At 35.2% G+C, this 24,526-nt stretch overlaps 1 protein-coding gene across 1 annotated transcript in view; it reads left to right on the top strand.

Moving 5' to 3' along the window:
- Positions 1-24,526, top strand: part of LOC108977987 (acetylcholine receptor subunit beta-type lev-1-like) — a 43,206-nt gene that overhangs the window by 878 nt on the left and 17,802 nt on the right. The window contains exon 2 of the mRNA XM_018948010.1: positions 9,397-9,577. Within this exon, the coding sequence (XP_018803555.1) occupies positions 9,397-9,577 (181 nt within the window). The remainder of the gene's footprint in view (positions 1-9,396; positions 9,578-24,526) is intronic.

A 24,526-nucleotide genomic window follows, 5' to 3' on the forward strand; every position in this document is an offset into this window, starting at 1 on the left:
CGGCGTTGGCAGCGTTGCAGTCATGGCATTAGCTTGGACAGAGTTTGGTGTTAATGGTAATTCGTGACCATTAGCTGATGGTAAACGATTAAAATGTAAGAGCGTGTGATGATTTGAATTACCTTTTTCGACAAGAACTAGATTTGCAATCTCGCATCTGATGGCCTTTCTTTAAACAGTTGAGATATAGTAAAAGTTTCTTAACTTCTTTCTGGCGAATGTTAGGAGAAAGATTTAAAAACCGTTGGCAATTATAAATCAAATTTTCTGCATTTCCACAAAATACACAAACACCCAGTAAGCTATTTGAAGCAACAAAGGATTTTCTTTGATGTGAACTCACGGTTTTTCCGGTTTTACCAAATGTTTCAGCTTGTGTTTGYAATGCATGCTCCACATTCTCGAGGGTACGACATTGATGCTCTAAAAATGCGGCTAATGATTCCCACTCTGGTAACTCATTAATTGACCAACTTTCTTCCCATTTTGCTTGAGTCACTTTGTCCAATTTTTGAGTCAATAATTGTACCACTACGCAATCCGCTAACTGCTCTTTGGAACCAAGTGACTGCAACTTACATACATGCGAGTTTACCTTGTCCGTCAACGCTCGCAGCTTGCCGACGGTACCATCTGCTTTGTCCATCCCGAAAATCTCCCTGATATGTGCCTGAAAAATAAGACGTTTATTATCAAATCGTTTAATGAGRAGATCTAATGCGATTTTATAATTAGCCTCATTTATTTCCAACGATCGTATGGTGTCAAGAGCAGCACCACTCAAGCAGGAACGCAATGTTGAAGTTTATCCACACCGCTAAGGTCGCTGTCCTTTTCGATGACTGATGTAGACATCGAATAGAAATTTGTCCACTCTATATAGGATCCACTGAATTAGGCAACGTTAATTGTGGCAAACATGAACGATTAGTATTCACTATAATAGGCTGGAATTCATTGTTGCTTATCTGGAATGTGGAACAATGTTAAGAAGCGCTACGCTTTCCAATTTCACGTTGTGGAATAGTCAACTGAACTAAATTCGTTTCAAATTGTATAAGCCGTCTTACCACTGATTGATTGGTTTACCGACATATCCAAAAATTTAACCAATGAAAAATTGAACGAAGTTAGGTGATCAGCGCTGTAACGTGTAGCGGCTAACCGTACTGAACCGTTGAAAAAGCTAGCGGCACCCGAGAAACGGTGCTTACGGTTTTAAGTTACGTTAGAAATTTTTTTGCTTATGTATCCAAATTTACCTTAGTAGCGCTTTCTAGAAAACACGCCTCTATTTTGCCTCAAATCAAATAGGTTTTAAACCACGAGTTTGATTTATGGAATGTTCGCTGTAAGATACGTCCACTAGCACCCACCGTGCTAGTGGAACGAACTAATAGTTTGATATTTAATGTTAAGTTTAACTGAATCACCAATAAACACACTCAGCGATCACGTCGGGGTCACCAAAATGTTGAGCTACAAAGCTTTTTTGATAGCTTCGAATCGCGATATAAAACAACAAATAAGGTGACATTTGAATTGAAACTGCGCGCGTCGAAGGATTTGGAGAATTATTTTGTTTTTTAGGTTGATAGTACTGTCAGTCATATATATGTCAAATTTCAAGTCAAAATATTCATTAGTGTTTGAGATACATGTCGTTTTGTGAGCTGCTCAAAGTAAGTTTTTCGTTTTTGCGATATCGAAATTTGTTGAGCAAAGAATTTGCATTAAATGATCATTTCGCTAAAAACTCAACCCATATCGCTCCGCAACCACCGTATTCACCTGATCTGGCTGTTCATCAAGCTCAAAAGACCGCTCCGGAGACACCGTTTTTATACGATATTCAAGCCGCAGCGAAGACGGAACTGAAGGCCATAGCGGAAAGTGACTACAACCAGTGTTTCGAAGATTGGAAAATCCGTTGGCATAATGTGCTACATCTAGTGGGGATTACTTTGAAGGGGATGAAATTGATTTGGAAGAATAAATAAAGAATTTTCAAAATAAATACAATGTCACCTTGTCTCCTTATTTTTTGGTAGTACTCGTATATTTACAAAAGTATTTATTAATACAAATATTTGTTGTCAAAAAAGTCTTGCGAYGTTTTCGCTAGTTGGCGCTGAGCGCGTAGTTCTAGTTTTATTCGTCGCATCGGGTCATGCTATACCTTTTTGGAAAGTTCATTTCACGTTTTGATTGATTGCCGTTTCTTTTAAGTTGTTCGTAAGTTATAGCGTCGCAAACATGGAACAAAATAAAGAGAAAATACGGCATATTTTATAATACTACTACGATAAAGGCAAAAATGCATCTCAAATCGATAATAAAATTTGTGCAGTTTATGAACCCGATAGAGTTTCCGTTTCCATCGCACAACGATGGGTTCAACATTTTCGTTCTGAATTTTCGCTGAATTGGTCGAAAGAGACCGGCATAGTAGCAGCCGTAAATTCGGTCAAGAGCTGGGCATGAGTCATCAAAGAAAAATTTTATGAACAATTGAAATTTCAATAAAAATACCGCAAGACAACCTGATATATACATATAATACAACGAGTGGAAAGTTTCGTGGCTGGTGGTTTACCAGGTGAAATGCAATGTAAATGCAACTAGAAAATATTGCGTGTGCAGGTATCGAATAAAAAAAGCGAACTAATAACTTAGGCAAAGCTAAGCTTAATTGTTCTCACATATATGTATGTATAAACATATTAAAGGATAAACGGAAATGAGGAATTAGAATAACGAGTAATGCTGTGGTGGATATGCACAATTGAGTGACCAGCTAACAATTAATATTAAATATTTGCAATGTTTCTCACCACATTGGGTTGAATATATTATATGTGTGCGTATAAATAATAACTTAAGATTAAATCTACTCATTATTGGTAGTTTCATCGTGAAATGAGCTGCTCCGAACAATTATCTTACAGAGTAAGAAGCTGTCAGGGCTTACGGCTTACTGCTCTAATAAAACTATATTGTCTTAGAATATTAATATATTAGCCAGTAAAAGGTAAATATGAGATGAACATTACTGTCAGTTATTAAAATAATTGATGTTAGGAAAGGAGGTTATTTGGATCTAAGATAACTTACAACTAGAGAATTGAATTAACTTTCTAAGGCCAGTTTTGGACAAAAATTCGGCTACATTGTGGATGTTTTCCTCAGAAAAAAACTTGAGCGTATTTGAAATGGGTTGGTCATCAAATAATTTTAGTTACTATTGGGTAGCGGTCACTACCACACAAACTATCAAGAGTTCGACTATTCACTTTTGGAGCTATATTGGTAGAGCAAAATTACAAGTTGAAAAAAAGAGTCGGGCACCTTGGTTCAATAATTTAAGATTCACTGTAAGAACTAAGTTTTCCAGAATTAATCCTCTTTGGTTGGTTTGAGGAGTGCCCCATAATGGAGACCACGAATTCATATCTCCAACCAGGATTACGGGCTTGGGTACTGAGGAGAGAATTTGCTGAAGATCAGTAAGCGTAAAATTTTTTGGTGGGGGAATATAAATAATATAACAAATAATCGTCAATTTAAATTCTATGGATATCTGAATGGCTAAAGAAGCTATACTTGAATGGATTTCGAGGCATTTATGTGGAATATATTTTTTTACTAAAACAGCAACACCTTGTTTTGTTGTTAAATTCTGAGGTAAATTTAAGAAATAGCTAACATACTTATTTGGTACAAAAGCGTCTTTATTTTCAGCAAGATGAGTTTCTTGTAAGACAATGAAGTGTAGTGAGATTGTAGTTCGCTGATAAATGAATGAGTGGAGTTAATAGCTTGGGGTGTGGAATTATTAGCAAAGGTGTTAAGAGTGCTATGGGAGGAAGAATTGAGAGAAACAAATGGGAGAGATTCAGACTTTACTCTATTTATTGTGTTACTTTTTTCTGAAACATAATTTAGTTTTAGAGCATAAGAAGAGGTTGCTAAACTGTTTAAGTCGCTGTTGGCGTTTGGAGTAAGATATGTTTGAGCAGTGTTAGTGCTCTTTACAGTGTCAGTGTGAGAGACTTCAGAAGAAGTTTTATTGGATTCGGAAGGTATATGAATGGAATGTGCTGTAGGAAGTTTTGAGTTGTAATTCTTTGATTCGTTTTGTTTTACTTTAACTGCAAAAGTAGTGTTTGGAAGGCTGGAGATCGTACATTGGTCACCGTTTTAGTTTTTAGAATTTCTTTAGTTTGGATGTACCTTGGACAAGTATTTGAATATGATGGGTGCTCACCAGCGCAGTTAGCGCATAAGATGCGCAAACATTGTACTAAGCCGTGAGGAGGGGAATTACAAGTTTCACTCGCAGGTTTGTTGTTACACCTTTTAATGGTTGGCATGATTTACATCTCATTGGATTGAGAAAATATGGTCTTACATATGCTGAGCGAACTGAAACCTCCACTTTACAAGGTAATTCAGATAATTTATACAAATCGACAGTAGGAAGGGTAACTCCGGTGTGCATTAAGGTATTGTGCACCTATTTTTTTCGAATTTATACAGTCCTGCTACACGTTGCTATTTCATGTTTTCAATAATTCAGGGACATTATTGAGACGTGGTGGAAATATCGGAAAATATTTGGAAAAGTTAAGGTTGTCTTGATAACTTGCTTTCACTTCATAAATTCCATTCAATCGCTTTGTATTTAAAAACTTTTGTGCAATTGTTTTTTAATATCAAATTACCATTACATAGCTYAGAAATGGAAATTATTTCTTTGCTTATAGCTTCCAATCCTGCAAAACATGAGAATTTCGATATGGGTTTTGTTTGTCACTTGCTGAAATATTAAGGAATTTTGGATTGTTCTGTTTAGTTTTAGGTAGTTCGGGAAAAATTGGGGGTTTATAAATATATTGTTTTTTACGTTTGACTTGGGGACATTCAGCTAACAAAGCGAACCTATTGTCCCCCAAATTTGGTGGCCAGGGGGCCATTGGCGATAATTAAAGCACAGGCACTTGTGAAGTGAAGTTAACACAAGAACTCTTTAACCGATGTGGACAGGTCTTGAATTAAGATAGGCCCTCAAAGGCACTATTTGTGCAAAGTTGTATAACGATATGTGGATTGGTGCTTGCTGCGTCTACGGCATATTTAAGGAATCGGACACAGTTTATAGTTTATTAACACAGGTTTATAGTGTTATATAGGAAGTAAGTGTGTTTGTAGTCCAACGGAGACCATTTTCACTGATTGAAATAAATCGAGTAGGTTTGGAAATGTGGAATGTCGCCTTGAGCAATTTGACACCAGCTCCTATAAAGTTGCATCTTAGAAGTGTGGGTGTAATTTAGTATCTCTGACATGTTAAGTTAGTGAGTTATCGCACTTTCAGTAATTTTCATCTGAACCGTTATATAGGGAAAGGTACTATGTCCGTATATTCCCCAAATTTTTCATTTCCTTCTCTTATCTCACCCGCTTATATGGAAGACAAGTAAACTTTTTGCTCCATCGTCATCTTTTGGGGAATCGGGTTCGCCTTCTCCTGGCGTTGTGCGTTCACTGCCATCCAGCAGGCTGGAGAAGTGTTCTCTCCATAATTTAAGTATGATCTGGGTATCGGTCACTAGATCTCCTTTGGGGGTTCTACAAGAGTATGCTCCGGTCATGAAACCTTACCCCTGTCGGCTAGCTTATCAAGCTCTTCATACTCACGCATTTCGGCTTCTTTTTATTGTGGTTTCGGTTACAGCTGTACGAAAGGAGTTTGAAATGCCCTTCCATAGTTTTTTTTATGCCGAGTTGTTGACGAATGCTCCCAGAGAGCAGGAGTGCAAATCGAGTAGAAAATCGTTCGGCTATCTGTTATGATTGTAACTTCTCGACGTAGAACCTTCTTTGTGTTTGTTTCCGTGCGTTTTTTGCTGGACAAAGTCGAGTGTGAATCTTGGCTGTAGTTGATGTTACGACCTCGGAATCGTCTATCAGAGACAGTCAGGTAGCTTGATGAATCTTCTCATGCTGAAATCTAGTTCTACAGATAATCATATTTCGGGCCCCGGCGAAGTCGATCAGCCTCAACCCATTTGGTGATGTTTCGTCGTGGAGGCTGAATTTACCGACTGTTGCACCAAAAATACCTTTTTTGCCCACCCTGCCGTTAAAGTCGCCAAGCACGATTTTGACAAAAATTCTAATTTCTAACATTTATTACAAAAAAAAAAAAAAATAAATAAAACAATGTAAACAGAATGTTATGCATACGTAATATACTCTATTCAGCTTCTTTACATTGTTTACATATTATTTTAGTCTGGGTTGTGCATTTGCCGCAAACATACTTATGTATTTTACGCACTTCGAACAAGTTATGGTTGTTTTACAAAAATTGTTTTTGTTTTTCGTACATACAAATTAGAACTTGAGGRTGGTGTTGGTAAAAGCTCTTTTTCTTGTGATTTTATATATATAGTACTTCTCCGAGTTCTGAACCTAATTGGATCAAAAATTCTTGCCTCGAAATCGATGTTTCCACGCGTTGTTTCTTTGTAATTTAATCCAGCTATGTGTCTGAAATAGCACCTGTTGGCAAGATTTATCTTGCGATGGATTTCCAGGCTGACATTGTTGGTGGTGTTTACACTGGTTTCCAAACATACGAAACTRTCTACAACTTCAAAGTTATGACTGTCAACAGTGACGTGAGTACCAAATCGCGAGTGCGACGACTGTTGGTTTGATGGCAGGAGATATTTCGTCTTGCCCTCGTTCACGGCCAGACCCATCTGCTTTGCTTCTTTCTCCAGTCTAGAGAAAGCAGAACTAACCTCGCGGTTATTGAGGCAGCTATTTCCAAAATACTGAATAACTGCAGTGACCATATACAACTCTTTGACTTCACGCTGTATATTTTTGCCATCTGGTCTGCCACATTTACTATTATAAAGTCTTTTTTTCGGCTTGTTTTATACACTGTCAAAGGAATGTAATTTGATTTATAAAATATGCTTGAAAGTCTATCCAATTTGTCTTCTTGTTTCCACGCACTGTTCCAACAATTGTAGTGTGTTTGAAAGTAAGTTCTGGGCTGATGATATACTCGTGGAAAAATTATTCGTTGTAACATTCCTTCCACATCCTGTGAAAGTTTTCCATCAGGTTTAGAACAACGAACTCCTCAAGTTCCTATTTTCCTAGTTCCTAGGGAAACCTATTTATTATGTATTTACAATTGACGTCACATGCCACCCAGAACTTTATTCCAAATTTGTCGAATTTGTTTGCCATATCTTGGGTAAATCGACACATAGTCTTCAGCGGAAACAACCGCTCATCAACAGCAATGCAGGTTTATAACAAGTTTGTGAATTTTCTATAAATCGATCCCAAATGGTACATGATATCTATAATTTGGTTGGTTTATATACGCTGACTTCTTTCGCTTTTCTTATCACTTTATAGCTTTAGTAAAGTCGTTTTGGCTCATTGTTTTCGAAAAAGGCAAGTCCCTAATTTTTATTTCATAAATATGAGATATCCAAATATTTGCCTCAAATATTCCACGAGCAAACAGAAAATGCTTAATCTTCTATACATTTTTTTACTATTTTTCAAACCAGTCTTATTGACCGATAATGGTAGGCCACGTAACAAATTTTTCTTGGAAAATAGAAAAATAACTAAAACTAAACAATGAAAAAATACTTGTGTTATATGCATATTCTACGAATTGTCATACAGTTTCACAATGGTGTTGTATCGTTTAAAAACGGATAAGCTTTACAAAAGTTTGAACACGGTCAAATGTACCGGTACTGGTAGGTTTAGTGTTAAGTAAATTTTCACTTATGAAACTTTTTATGTTTTCATTTACCGATCCGATTACGCCCATCAATACTGATCACCTCACATTTACACTAGTGGTCACGCAAAGCTTACCAGTCAAAATTTTCAAGTATTGTACATATTTGACAACCCTTTATAGCGGTACTTTTTGTGGTATAGAAATTTTTTATTTAGAAGTACACACATTTACACTCGCGGTCACGCAAAGCTTAGTACTCAAAATTTTCAAGTATTGCGGTACAGAAATTTTTTGTTTAGAATTTTACGGCTTGTTATTTCTCAAAATTATTAAAAACTAAAAACAAAACACATTCAGATATAGACAAAATCATTTGAAAATTAGTGATCTTTACAAAATGAGCTCGAAATGTAAGAGGCTGACAGGCGATGAAAAAATKATTTTTTTTTTTATTTAATTGCATTTACACTATAATTAAATTATTCTTTTACATTATTTTTATTGAAATTAGATACAAAGTTTACTCGCGGCATTGCTTTAAAAACAATAAAGTCGACCGCTCTTATAAAAGCACAGAATAGCTGGTTTATGTTTTACTCATTATTATTACGTAATAAATTAAAAACTAAAATTATATATTAAGTAGATAATATAATTTATTTTACTTCCCCTTACAAACAACTTAACAAAGAATAACAAAATTTAAGAAAATAATTGAACCAAAATGACCTAAAAAAATTTAAGAAAGTTCAGTGGTAAGCTTTGCTTGGCCACGAATGTATATACAAATGATATGTAGTTTTGTGAAGATATCTCAATGCTTATTCAAGGTACTGCTTAAACGGATAGACACGCCCTTCAAAATTTACAGCCCGATTTCGATAATATTTAAACATAGACATACCACGCCCACAAAATTGTATGAAACAAAAACTTATGGACTAAACACTGAATTAAGGAGCAAGCTTTTTTAAAATAAAAATATATTCTGAACCRCTAAAGGTAAATCAACCAAACTTGCTGACTAGTAGTCGCTGTGAAAATGAGTAAATAATAATCACGCCCGCCCCCTTATAATGGGTATTTCTAAAACCACTAAGCAAATGCGCTACAAGGATTTAATTCCACAACCACAATGGAAAACGGTTATAGAACGTGGTATAAAAATTTAACAAGAGGCGTGGCAATGCCCACCTTTAGGTGAAACCTATACCTCAACAAATACTTCAGCAATTTCAACCAAATATGGTTATTTGATAACAACTRCACATAGTTCCATAATCCGAAAATTTTAAGTCGTCAGAATAAAACTTTACAAAAATATTGCTCTTCCCTTAGCGTCTTCTAATTAGAGTGTATCCTCTTGCATAAAAAAGGTGTGAACAGCAGTTTAATACAAGTTTAATATTTTGAAACACTCGAAAGTTTAATCTTTACAAATTGATACTACCCAGTTACAGTCAAACTTAGTCCTTCCTAACTTATTTTAAATATTTTGACACTCTTATTAAATACTTATGGTATATATAAGATTAGATATAAAAGGAAAATAAACTTTATAAAAGGGTAAAATTACATATCTATATATATGTGCATATATTTTTCAGTGCTGATGGTCATTATGAAATCACCCTTTTGACAAAAGCAACTGTCCATAGTAGTGGGATTGTTATGTGGCAACCGCCTGTGGTCTATAAATCGTCTTGTTCAATCGATGTTGCACATTTTCCATATGATGTTCAGACATGCATACTAAAAATAGGAAGTTGGACTTATGATGGTTTTAAGGTGCTGGTATACTTTTAAGACGTACATATATTTATACATATTCATGATAAGAACATAATGATGGGCTAAGCTCAATAAACTTACATGTGGAAGAATAAATATAAAATTTATTAACATTACGAAATTTTTGCAAAATTGTACCTCAACTAAATAAATAGACTTTATTTAAAATTCTTAACTAAAATATATGTAAGAGAAAAACCTCTTAAACTTTTTGACAAGTGTAAGGAGGAAAATTGTAATATATATTCAAAAGAAAACTACTTAAGTCAAAATTATAAATTTACCGGAACTGTTTTAGTATTGTAATATGAAAACTGAATTAAGTTTATCCCAATCCCAGAGTATTTTTTTATTTATTTTTATGTGATGATTATAAATGTGAAAAAAATAATACAATTATTTTATTTACACGAAAAAAGGAGCACTGGCTGCCAGGACCTTCGGCTAGAGTATTTTTTATTTATCTATTATACATTAAATTGGTTGAGCAGTTCTTTGATACTGCTAAATCATTTGACCGATTTTAAGAAATGTAAGAGTTAAACCTTCAAATTTCATTAAAAATATTAGGAACAAGTTCGGATGTAACCGAATATAACACACTCTCGCACATAACAACGTTCAAGGGCGGAGGATTATATTCGGGTATTGCAAAACTTTATATTAAACAACTAGAGGACCCGTCCACGTTTTACTGGCTGATACATATGATACATTTCTATTATTTAGATTATAACTATTAGTTAAGGAGATATCGCATTTTTGGTGAAGCAACTTGTGTTAGTTTGCAAAAAAATTAATCAAAAAGCATTTCGTGCGTTAAGAAAGCATTGGTTTTTGGGGGAAATTGAATTTAGGTTGTGCACCAATGAAATCAATCGAGTCGAATCGATAGTCAGCTTAGTGAACTGCATGTTATGAAACGGTTCTCTTSCGTGGCAAGACAAAAAATCGGATGGCAAGGTTAGGGCATCAGTCCTTTGGGATGCCCGTGCTATACTATTCATCGAATGATTACTGAGCCAGTTTTAATTCATTGCACTGTGCATTTGGTTGCAGTTCTATTTCACTATTCCCAATATTTAGCAATTTTATTATTTTTTAGAAAAGATCAGTTTGAAATATACTTATATACTTCATCGTTACCGTTTAAATAGTGCACTGCTCTGCGCAATGCTTCGAAAAAATTGCTGTATATCTCAAATTACAATAGACAAATACAACACTTCAGTTATGCCGCTATACTTTTATTCTTGATGTCGCGTTTGGTTTGTTATGAATGCATTTGCGTCCTTCGCCCATAATCTAACAAAGTAACCGCAAAGCCTTCACGACGCTTGTTATGCATTCTTGTTCTCTCCAATAGTTAGCATGTATGAAAAAAATGTAATAGCTACCCATAGATGTACTGAATCACCCAATTTATTACTTAAGGACAAACAACCCTGTCCACGTTATGAAAACTTGCTATTGGTCTACAGATGTCGGCTTTTAAGGTTTGAATACCATACTGCGATGGTAGTCTATCAGATCCAATGTAGAATGTTCAAAATTACCAATTAATTAAAAATGAAAAATTAGTTTCAAAAGCCATTTACCAGTGGATCAAATTGTGAATCTAAACTATTCTCGAATCTCTTTGAACACTCAAAAAAAAAAATTTCATCAAAATCGGTCCAGCCGTTTAGGAGTAGTTCATTTACAAACACACGGTCAGAAGATTTTTATATATAAAGATATAAGGAGTGGCTAAGGGTTTTTCATTTTAAATATAGTTGCGAAAGAATTCAACTTCATTATTCGATGAAAACTTAAATGAATTATTATGAAATTTGGTATTTTATTAAGTTATATGATAGGCCACAGACTCAAGGAGTGAATAGCGAAAATTATATAATATAATGCAGTGGCATAGCGAGGGGGGCGAAGTGTGCCGTCGACCCGGGAGCAACGTCTTGGGGGCGCCAAAACGATCTTTGCTATTTTTGAATATTCATTTCTTTTTACAAAATTTATTATAAAAGATAAAGATTTGTACACTCACAATGTTGTATCTGAATAACAATGAAAAATATTAATTTTTACTCGAATACTSTTCAGTCTTTGAATTTGTTTTATATCTTTTTAGCTTATATCTTTCTTAATAGTGATGCACTTTTCTAGCTTTGATCGCTGCAAAATCACACATCATATTATTGTAATGTAAAGTTGAAGCAGTTTCACTTTCTATTGAGAGAATCGCAAGATTGGACAGTCTACTCTGATTCATGGTCGATCTCAAGTAAGATTTGATCAATTTAAGCTTGCTAAAAGATCTTTGACAAGATGCAACTGATACAGGCATAGTGGGTGGTATTTTTAAAGCTGTCGCTAACGTCTTGTAGGCTTCCAGTCCCATTGAAGAAATGTATAACAAAACTTATTCTGGCAAAAATTCAATTTGTTCTTCGTTTTGCTTGGCTCGCTTTAATAAAAGTAGGACGTCTTGGATATCACTGTATAAATCTTCGTTATCCACGTCACTTGGATAGGATTCGGCAAGTTGTTGGCATTTTTCTTTAAGTCAAAAGTGTACACCATGTAGGGCTTTTAATAAGATGTCTTGTAAATTTACAATAAATTTTCTCATAAACGTATTGCGAGAATTTTGAAACTTCAGAACTTGCGTGGCTTCTAGTTCCTAAATTTTATATACTTAATATCGAAGATATTTTGTAAAAACTTTTGTTCGAACCACCTCATGAAACTTGTAGGTAGGTAGATAAAGGGGAGCGGCAGAATATCCTTGGCCCCGGGCGCCCGAAGTTGTAGCTACACCACTGATATAATGATACATATCTGACGGAAATTTAACTGAAGAGGATAAATTTAATATATTGAGATGATGCGTAAAATGCTAACGTAAATATAATAATTGATGATATTGGGGATATGAAATTAAGACCATGGCTTAACCAAGTTTGTTTTGGGCGTAAGATGAAATTCCTTGAGAGCTCTTTTGATTGGTTCTGGATTTATATGCTGGAAAGGAACAAATCAGATGGAATTTCAAATTGTGTTATATGGGAATTTGACGTCGTTTTCGTCTGGTTACGCATTTGCACACTGTATTGTCGAAGTGTCAGCTTAGAATTATATACCGAATTTGGTTGAAATCGATCGAGTAGGTCCCGAAATAAAGAGTGTGCCATCCTGATTAACATATTGATTCATTGCACTTTGAATAGTACGATTTTGCCTATTTTCATGCCATTGCGAAAGGTGTCTGGTATCTTTTCAACTTGTATTATCAGTCGTACACTGATAGGACCTGGAAATTAGTATATGAGATTTAGAYCTGTTTCAGTCATATTCAGTGCTAGCAAGGGTCAAAAATAAACAGGTAAAAAGGCTTAATTCGGGTGTAACCGAACATTTTTTACACTTGCAACTTGAAAAAATCAATTCCAGGGAAATACCTTACTATMTAAGCAATTTTATATATACATCTATTATATATGTACATAACGCGTACACTGATTGTTAGAAAAACCTAAAATCATTACATGGGAGTTGGGGTAGTATCGACCCGATTTTTTCTATTAACTACTATAAGCCACACACTCAATAAATGTTTCTTCGGATTCATTAAGGTAGCTCATATACAGTCAACAATCATATAGAGCAAAGTCAGGCGGATGTTCGAAAATTCTGGAAATAATTAAAAGGGGGCTAGACCAAGTTTTCACACACTTTTATCTATTTTCGGCAGAAAGATACACTGTTATCAGTAAAACGCGCTGTTTCACTTTCATAAAAATAACTAAAATGTTGCTTGATAAATACAGTATTAAGTATAAGAGGGCTCAGAGAAGTATTGAAAGAGTTAAACCCATTTCGGACACACATAATTACTATTTTCAGGAAAGGATTCTCTCTGGATTTCAATTGTTCACCGCATAGAGTACCCGATATTTTCGGTAAATATTCAACTTTAGTAAGTTTAAAATTGTACTGTATTGAAAGTAGGCATAGTTTTAGTCCACTTTCGCTCATTTTTGCACAATGAAGTCGGAAAACGAAAATGGAATGCCAGGTACTAAATTTAGTCGAAATCGGTGCAGCGAGTCCCAAAATACCATGTTGTTAAATAAGTTTTGTTGATTGATAAGAAAAACACAATTTTATGATTAAAAATACACTTTATTATTCAGTATCTTCTTGAACCTTAATACACTTTCTCCATCGACCCTCCTATCTGTGGATCCCGTTTCTGAAGTGGAAATCCGTAAGGTCTGCAAAATACGCTTCAACAGCCTTTATGACCTTTACATTTGATGGAAAACGYTTGCCACACATAAATTAAATAATAAATGGAAGTTGTTGTGGGCGAAATCTGATGAATTCGGTGGATGCTCCAACAATTCGAACTTTAGTTCATGGATTTTAGCCATTGTCAAAATGCTCTTGTGACACAGTGCATCAAACCAGGTCTATTTTTACTATTTTTTTCCTTCAACTGGTCCAAAAAATTGCAATAATATTAAGATTTAATTGTTTTACTAATTTGCAAGTAATCCACAAACAAAATTCCTCTCGTATCCAAAAAAAAACTGATAGTTATGACCTTCTTGGCCGAGTTCCGGTCACGAACTCGTTCCGAATCCGAACAACAAGATTCATACCACTCTTTACCCTCTTGTTTTGATTCAGGATCATAGTGGTAGAGCCAAGTCTCATCCATAGTGATGAATCGATGCACAAAATCCACTTCATCCTTTTTAAAATGCTCCATATGTTTCTGAGAAAGTCGCATCCCAATGTGTTTTTGTTCCATTGAAGTGAATCCGGCTCCCATCGTGCACACAGATTTCTAGAACCCAAACTTTCACCCATTTTTCTACTGTTCTAATTATAGGTGAACACTCATTATGCTAGTACACTTACAGTGGGGAGCAAAAGTGATTCCACTATCAACATTTTCATGTTTGAGAGCGTATAAAAAAGAAACGAATGAAGTAAATGACAAAAACTCTTCTTGAATATCTAGTTTATTTGTAACAATTAGGCGTAAATAGCAAAATAGTAACAGAGGCAATGGCATAGTTATAATTCAAAAACAAACCAAAAAACGGGATGTCTCTAACTTGTTCTTGAAAAATAAAGAAGCTGTCTCTTGATAAAGAAAATAGTGTTGTTTCCCTGACTAAGAGTGGCTGTTCGAAACACACTATTGCTGAGAAACTGCAAGTTAGTCAATCAGTGGTTGTCAAGGTGCAGAAAAGACAAAATGTTTGTGTTGAAAACATTTTGAATGGTCGCCGCTCTACTTATGATGTCCAAATGAGAAAAGATAAGCTTTTAACGCCCACAGAGGCTTCCACGGAAATAAATAAAGGAGTAAGGCGGTGGACAGCTATAAGAGCGCTGGGTAAGATTGGTTACGTCGCAGCTGTGAAAAAAAAACTAGCTTTATCCAAGAAAATTGTTAAGACACGACTAAAATTCACAAAGGCACACAGAAATAGGACAGTTGAAGACTGTTGACGTAGACCCGGTGACAAGCTTTAACAGCATAACATGAAACATGAATGAAATATGGAGGAGGCAACTTAATGGTTTAGGGGTGCTTCACGTTTTGGAACGTGGGACCGTTGCACAATATTGACGGGATTATGAGTAAGGAAGATTATTTAAGTATTTCGTAAACCCAGCTTCCCAATTTTCTTAAGCAGTGTGCGTATCCAGAGCATGAAATCACTTTTCTGCAAGATGGGGATCCGAAGCACACTGCGAAAATTTTAAAAGAATGGCTGGGAACTAAAGCCTGGGTGATAGAGTGGCCAGCGCAAAGTCCCGACCTCAATTCAATTGAAAACCTATGGTCAATTGCGAAGCGACGTCTCGGACAATATCAATCAGCCCCATCCAACTTACACGATCTTTTTGTGTTGAACTAGAGTGGAATAATATTCCGAAATTAATTGTTTAAAATATAGTTTTTCCAACTAAGCTGAATATTGAAAAAACAAAGTTTTTGTCATTTACTTCATTCGTTTATTTTTTATGCGCGCTCAAACATGAAAAGGTTGATCGTAGAAAGACTTTTGCCCCTCACTGTATAACATTTCCTCATGAATTTCTTCTGGTGCTACACCTTCAAAAAATAAGAATTTTATCACTGCACGATACTCAATTTTTTTCAATTGAACAACCTGGTGATTTCACCAAAAGGTTGGTGGTGCAACATTCATCGTCCGATTTTCACACCGGCTTCAATAAAGCTCCCTCATGCCATGTCAGGTGCAAAATTTAATGTCTCTAGCGTATTTAGTTATTTATTTATTGGGCTTTTAGTAGGTTTTAACAGTAATGGTACATGGGGTGCGAGGGGGACTATCTTCCGATTTCATTTATTTTCACACCGTCGGTAGGGCTTATTACAAAATTTGCGCATGATGAATTCGCTTAATTTAGCTTTCTTGGTTTAGGAGATACATATGTGCATTAAAGTTATTAAAGAGCGGGGCCACGCCCACTTCTTAAAATTTTTTCCACCGGATCGCAATCCCCTGTCACAAATAAGGATTGTATATCTTAATTTAGTGTTTAGGTTTGGCACTATAAGTTTTCGGTTAATGGCGTCTAGTAGACTGGTAATTTTTTTTAATAAGGACCAAGTTTCATCAACTTATCTCACTGTTTACTCAATAACATTAGGTATTTTACTAACTCAAATTGACGGTCATGAACGTACTTAGCTTTTTTAATACATTTTAATCGCGTCAACCAAAATTATATTAAATCATTTGAAAAATATGTAAAAATAGTTTTGCCCGCCGTGTTACCTGCGGTAACACATTTACATTTTCGGAAGCAAAATAATTTAAATTTGAATATCGGAAAGACCAATGTATAAACTTTAATGATTGAGGGAGCGGGAGAGTTGATTAGGCTAGTGTAATTGTTTTTTTTGGCTCGGGTCATAGAGAGCTAGAAATCATTTTGCTGCAGCACATCCCGATAAACTACAATGGGGGCCTTTTTTGATCAACATGCTCCTAATATAGTTGAATAGCATTTGGGCACGTAGTGATGAGGAAAATGTGAAGTGCTTTGCAAATCAACTAGAAAAGGTATTTCAACCTAATTGCCAAAAGAATAACTTTAAGTTGCCAACTTTGCCCGATACCGGTACCGAGTCGCTTATGTCTATTACAACTTCTACTTCTAAAATTTTTAAATCCGAAAAAGGCATCAGGACACGAAAATATTGCTCCAAAAATACTAATTTAATTACCCAAATGGTGCTCTCCTTGCTCTTTCATAAAATTCTTGGTATCGGATACTATCCAAGTTCGTGGCAAAAGTCGCAGATCATCATGATAGATGAACTTAACACAGCTGTCTTTCTACAGGTCAACAAGTTTCTTACTCTTTATTTCTAAAATATTCGCAAACGTGTTACTGTCAAAGATAAGTCCTCTGCTCCTCGGTTTTCGGGTGCATTGAAAAGAAAGTATATAAATAGAATTACCCATGAAATCAGGAAAGCATCATTCCTGTTAATACTCGTTTATGTTTTAAGGAGTTCTTGGATGAAACGTCGGAGTTGGGTCTTAATCAAATTAATTTAATTTTAAATAAGTTTGATAAGTTCTAAGATCAGATTTACGTTGATAACATTTCAATATTCTCTGTTGTCCGATGGGATCCTTTGGTTCTGCCAGAGGACTCGCATCATCCTGCGTTGGAAATGAATATCGAAATCATAGCAAACTCAGCTCAAAACAATACACAAGACCTTTGTTCTCGGTTCAACTTTGCGAAAGCTAATTTTTAGAAGATTAATTATGAACTTTCTAAAGTAACTTGGCCAGATTACAGTGGGAATATTGAATTTAGTGCTTCCCATTTTAATGAAACTATTTTAAATTTATTTGAAAAATATGATACGAAATGTGTTGTTAGTCAAAGAATGATTTCTAATTTATGGGTTTCGTGAGAGTTATGAAAAATAAAAATAGAAAATCTGGCAATTTTAAACTTAAAAAAAAAAACTGGTTTAGTTGTTGACTATTCTAAATTGCGTCGGCAATTTGCTGAACTTAACTAAATAAGTTATAATAATTATAGAAACAGGTTAAAAAATAATATTATTCCGAATCCAAAATTGTTTTATGGTTTCGTCAATTCCAAACGCAAGATTTCTAATTTTTCGTCAGCGATGAAATATAAATTTACTATGTCCAGTGACAATCACCCAATTTCTGATATGTTTGCTGAATTCTTTAGGTCCAATTACTCTCTAAAATCTCCAAAAAAGTTTTCGCATCAGCACAAGTTATGTTCGATTTCTGTAATGAATGCACCCACCATTTCCAAAGCAGACATATATATTAGTTAAATGTTTTGGAGCTCTCATTTACTTATGGAACAGATATAATTCTCTCATGTTTTCTTAAAAAATCTGCCACATTATATACTAAACCTTTGCAAAAATCACCTCTTAAGGAAGGCATTTATTATTATTTTACATAAGAGTGGATTTAGGTTATCCATTAAAAATATAAGGGACTAGCAAAGTTGTGAGCAATACCTAAACTTTTTGAAGCAATTATAACAGACGAGATAACCTTCCGTATTTCTCCACTAGTATCATGTTGTAGGGCCTGTAGGGAGAATAAGCATCAGTATGTTATATAAACAGATTTTAGTAAAACTTTTGATATAGTATTCAATTCTTTTGAACAAACTTGATCTTCTTGGTTTTCAACCAATATTTCTAAAATCGGTTGTTTCTTATCATTGTAATAGATTGCAAGAACGATACTTTTTCTGACATAACCAATGACGATGTAAACTTTTTAAGGGAACATTTTATTTTATAGATATTTTTATTCTACAGTAAAACTTTTTTCACATATCATGAGGTATTTTTATATATACGAATACAAWTTTTTTCGGAATTTATTGATTACATCTGTCGGATATGTGGCTGGGTGAAGTTTTTTCATTCATATTCGGATCATCTGAAGCACAAAAATCCAATTTATTCTTAAAAAGTACGTGAAAGGTTATCGTCCCTACTAAAATCATGAAAAAAAAATTTATAAATAAAGAGGTAATTAACTTTTTTTTTTAATTTTTCTCAATGTCTTTTAGGTAAATTTTTTTCACAACATTGTCAATAAATTATAAAAAATATAGGGACGATAGATAGCCAGGCGATTTGAGAACATAAAAAAAAATTAAGAAAATCGATTGAGTAGTTACACCGGAGTCATGTCCGCCATTTAAAAAAAGTGTGTTTTGAGAAAAATGCGTTTAAAGTGCCAGGGGCGCACTCCGAGAGCTCCGAACGTCGAGCGGTATTGTTATTGATGGGCCTTTTTCGAAACCTTCTAATGGAAAAGTAGGTTTTTACATTAATTTTAAGGGTATAATGGAACAAAAAATGCAAATTTTTTTTTCAAAGATTAACCTACTTAAATCATATTCTTCAAATAGCGAAGGATGTCAGTTGCAAACAGACTTAAGGGGCCTGCTCCTGAGCTTCAAAAAATCGATTTTTTTTTTTTTTTGCTGAATGCAAATGAGCAATAAGGGTTGGTGTACCTCAGCGTAGCATGCTAGGCCAACCTCTGAACATAGTACTCTATACAGCAGGCATTCCAACAGCTATTAACGTATAGACATCCATAGGATGAACCAGCCGCAAAAAATGTCCCATTAGAGCATCAAGTGTATTAGAGCAGCACTTAACTTTTGTCCAAGAACGGCTAGCCAACTGACGTATAAATATTAATTAGCAAAAATACAACCGGTACATTATGAAATTTAAAATTGCTTTAGTTCTTTTAGAAAAAATGTCCCTTGTCTGCTAGTTACGAGGCTTATTATTAAATTAACCTAACCAAATCAGTAGACAGCTCTTTTGTTCTTTGTGATGAGTATGCCTGATACTGAAATCGGGCAGTAAATTTCCACCCATCGCAAAATTTTACCCTCAATAAGTTTCAACGCTTCGCTGAAAGTTATGCCATCGTTGGTTAATCTTATCCCTTGGTATTGACCAGCCGGTACAAATATCGTTGACAAACGCGTTTTTATACTTGTCGCAGATGCTTATCACAATCACTAAGAGCTCTCTCTCTCTCTCTTGTAACCACTGACCGGTACAACATAGTTTCGTCCATCGTTTCATCCCAGTGGCCGCTTTCTTCAAGCAACCCTATCGCCTTGACACTTCTGTATTGAAAAAGGCAGTGAGGGTAGTAATAGGCGGTGCTGCAACGTAGTCTCTCGCAAAAGTAGTCTCTGTAAATTATCCACGCTCGCCGTTTGGGTGGTGCACAAGATGGCTCACTGTTGGGTGCCCTCGCCTACGTCTCATATAGCACAATTTTAAATTCTACTTGATTCTTTTACTTTCCAGTCCACAAATCAATAAGCAATTAATATAACCGGATACAACTTTGCACGAATAACGTCTTTAATTTATGACCAAAAATTGTCCAAATGCAATAAAAACTGTTCAAGCCCCCCGTTATCAAATATTTAGACCTCTGTACCTACAGTTGACTTTGTATTGATATATGTATATAACTGGAATTAATGGATTAATTAATTCTTCTCTCATAACGGTGTGTTTGTATGTCAAAAATTGGTTGAACCGGATCAAGACTTTCCTTAGCCCCCATATACTTAATACTCGTATAATATAAAAATTTTCGAACTTCGGGGTGACTTTGCACCGCATATATCGCCCAATATGTAAGTTATCCCAAAGAAAATAAGAGTGCATTAAGTGCATCTTTGTGCATAAAATATATTAATTTGAGCGAAATCTTGGCATAGCTCCTATACAACTAATTACAGGATTTTTGAACATCGGGCTGACCTTACTATACTATATATTTCATTCGATTTGCACCTTAACCCTAGACAGCTAACCTCCAGTAGCCCCTATACACCGTAACCATTCGTCGATTCGGCGAGCATTGTTAGAGTGTCTTTATTTCATGCATTTAAACAATCTTTAATTATTTTAATTACAAATATATGTATGTCAGGAACTATTGTACAAAATAAAACATTAATTTTATATTCTATTTCAAATTGTATTTGTTGAACACATCTTTAATTAAGTCACTAGTTTTAATAAGATCCTAGAAGACAACATATTTATAAAAAAACTTAAAATAGAGAAACACATAACAGCCATTTCTTCTTTGGCGTACTTTAATAAAAACGCTATAAATATTTTGAATAAGATATAAAAACTAATTTTTTAAAGAGCATTTTATGCAAAAATCAACTTTATGCTCACCACAAATTTCAGTGTTAGATTTTGCGCATACCGACTTTGTCATGCGCCTTTTTATAGGAACAAAGACCGCAAGCTCTCCTTTTATTACTAGTCGGTGCCTCTGCTGGTTGAAGGTCAGTGGTGGCTGATGGTTGGCTGTGACTTTGATTTTCATYATTATTGGGAAATAATATCTCTGTTATTTCGTTTTAGGTGTTTGTCGGCATGGTACGAATTTCCTGTCGGATTTTCAGCCAAGGTTCTACAAGTTGCGAATGCAGCTTCTTCATAAAATCACGCCTAGGCAGTATTTTTTCACCCTGTACCGAGACATTGTGGCAATAAAGTATGTAGCTGTTGATGCATGCTATACTCATCATTCCATAGAAAACGCACATTGGCCATCGATTAGTTTTTCTGCTGCATGACATTACAGAGCACATTTGATCAAATGTGTCAACGCCACCTTTTGTAGARTTGTAGAACTCTATCATGCATGGTTTTTTATTATCTGAATTAACTGAGGCTTCCTCATCACAAGAGGAAAGCATGTTAACCGTTTTTGACGGTTTAGGTTTGAAGGAAAGAAGTGTAAGGGGTGCATCATACACGAACATCGATGTATTCACCTTTCTGGATGYATTGACTTCGGTGGTTTGATTATTCCTCTTACTCTTTTTCTTGTTCTTCATTTCTTCTGGAATTTCCCTTTTATTAGCTTATAAGGCTGCTGAAGTAATTGTTTTGTTAGTGGTGTTGAGGTAAACCAATTGTAAATAGTAACGTTTCTGTTCGTGCCGTGAATACTACGAGTAAGTTCCTTTACGAAGTACTCTCAGAAAGGCATCCCTCCARTATTGGTTCCTTTTCCGAGATATGGTATACAGTCGACCATATACCTTGTGCCACTATCACACATCATTTCTAACTTGACCCCATACTTGGCGGGTTTATTTGGTATATACGTTCTGAACTTGCAGCTGCCGCGGAAAGCCAGTAGCTGCTCATCAACAGTAACATTTGTTCCGTGTACATATTTGCACACTCCAGTTGGAAAGCTAGCAGAAAATCCGCTGGAATAGTGGAACAATTTACAAACATAATTTCCTAAATTAAGTAAAGTAATTTTCAAGTACTTAACAATTGTTGCTCCAGAATTAGAATTAATGATGCTAGTTTTTTATATCCTCTGAAGTAAAGTGTATTCGACTGAAAACGTTCTGTGCTCACCGGAACAAATGGTAGTACGAAAGTCTTGCAACACGAAGGCGGGCGTATAGTCGCAAATTCCACACATTTTTTGGTTAATCGCAGTCTTTAGTTGGAGGATTTGTTGTGAGCACCTTCCCCATTAATAGTTTAACGCGGTTTTAACAGGTGATACAAGTCACGTGTGAGTCATGTCAAGCTGTCATCTTGTTTTATTCAATATTGTTCGGCATTTCGTAATGGAAGGACGCCTCAACGGTTTGTAAGTATTGTAAATTCGCTCAATTTATGGTCGACATATCATCACACATCTTGAGACCCAGCAGCCATTATTGAATAATATTGAACCGAATAGACCACGCCCACAACGCAGTGAAAAAAAAAAAATCGTTGCTAAGAGTCTACACGAAGACCGTGGAGAGTCGATTCAGTGCCTTTCGCAGCAACATTAACTGACATATGGAATGACTTTTCGCATTTTACATCAAGACCTTAAATTGAGAACGTACAAAATACAGAACTGAAGCTGCTCGACCTTCACAACTACTTCGCTTTGCTCTACGAACTCTTAAAAAGTTCCAAGAAGAAGCTTATAATACAGAGRAGTCTTTTCTCATCTCACTTAAATTCTGAGCATTATTTAAGCGTTATGAATACCGGTAAAAGTTTGGCTGGTTGTTTACGTTTCACATATCTTTCTATTACCAGTAACGTTTCAAGGAAAACCGACTTCTTTTTGTAGTATCCAAAAAGTTTTTGTAACGGAAAAACGGCATTCAATGTCTTTTGGATTCAATTCATTCTCCACAAAATGTCCTTGCTTCTGAATATATCCAGGTATTTTAACCTTTTCAAAATGGCTGTTAAATAGCTTCAAAGAATTCTGCTCTTCTTTTGCCTTTTAATAAGCGTCCTCACCGCGTAGTACCTCCAGTTGCTCATCTTTAAACCTTGGCTTTGTACATTTCGTTGTATACTTTTGCAAAAAGTTGCTACTAAAACTAATGCAGATGAACATATATAGGATTAAATGTAGATATAAATGATCAGGATGAAGGGTTGAGTGAAAATCACAAATAAAGACGTCTGCAGTTTAGTCAGAATTAAAAAAGAATCGTAGGCGCGCCATCTGTTACAAACTTTAAACCCAATAAAATACGAAAACGCTTTATAGAAGCCGCTGTTAAAATAATCGATTGGTGCGCCACCGACCACATTTAGGTAAAAACTTTCCACTAAACAAACCAACTTTGCACAAATTCAAGTCTAGGACTGTCACAATCGGACCAACACTGTTTAAACCACCAGTTACTGAATATGGGACCCTAGTCCGTATTGCGAACTTATCACTGGATTGATCTATACTTATATTCGTTATTACAATTCAAAGTTAAATCCTTGTAGTAAACCTATATATCAAAAATGGGTAGAATCGGATCAATAATATCCTTAGTTCCCATATACCTAACAAAAAAATTGGTGAAAATTATATAACTAATATCGGAATTTAAAGTGTAGGTTGGCTTTATGTAGTATATTATTTGTGATGTAATGTAAATGAAACTCGAAGATAATCTGTTTCTGTTAAGAATATGTGGTAATGTCAAAAATAGCTAATGTCAAATACGTACATACAATAAGATTTGAATTTTGTCGGTTTGCTTTACATCGTAAGATATCTTAGCTAAATTAACCGAGCGTATAATATTCGATATACGAAGGGCTACCATATTCCCTGATTTGTCAGGGAATTCCCTAATTTTCATTATTATTTTTTTGAGCGAGGTCGAGAAAAAAGTAAGCATTACAGCGTTTTAGTCTACTTGGGCGTTTTGAAATTGGGCGCCACGCGTACGATGCATTTACATGAATCATATCATTCATGGTTGCGTTAAAAAAATTGACCGAGTTCAACTCGTGCAGGTTTTGTTTGGTACAAAATTCCTGTGCGAGTTGAATCATATGTTGAGACGATTCAGTTTTTACATTCGAAAAATGTTCATATTGACGAAAATAAATTGATCCATAAGTTGGCAAATTTGAATGCGATTTCTTGAAATCGAAAAAGAGGACCGGGAAATATCAGACTACTTTTTTGCGTAATCTGTTAACGACCAGCTCCGACTGTCTCCATTTCTTGAATATATAAGTAATGCTAAGATACCACTATAGTTAGAAAGTGTAACAACGCATACAGATTAAATTGTTAATAAATCCAATTAGATCCGTAACTGAAAGTGATAAATTTGAAGAGACGCGGTGTTATAGAGAACTTACAGGGTTTGTCCGGAAAGTAATAGGACTGATTTTCTTCCGCCACGACTGTATTACGGAGCGTGCCCGCACCGACTGGATTCGGAGAGGGCGTTCCCAACTAACAAACGAGCATCTATCAGTTGTCTCAGAGAAAGTCAGTAACTCTGCGACAGAGACATTTGTTTTATGAA

The sequence above is a fragment of the Bactrocera latifrons genome, unplaced genomic scaffold, assembly GCF_001853355.1.
Source record: "Bactrocera latifrons isolate USDA-ARS-PBARC rearing strain unplaced genomic scaffold, ASM185335v1 scaffold_987, whole genome shotgun sequence".
In the NCBI taxonomy this organism is placed as follows: Eukaryota; Metazoa; Arthropoda; class Insecta; order Diptera; family Tephritidae; genus Bactrocera; species Bactrocera latifrons.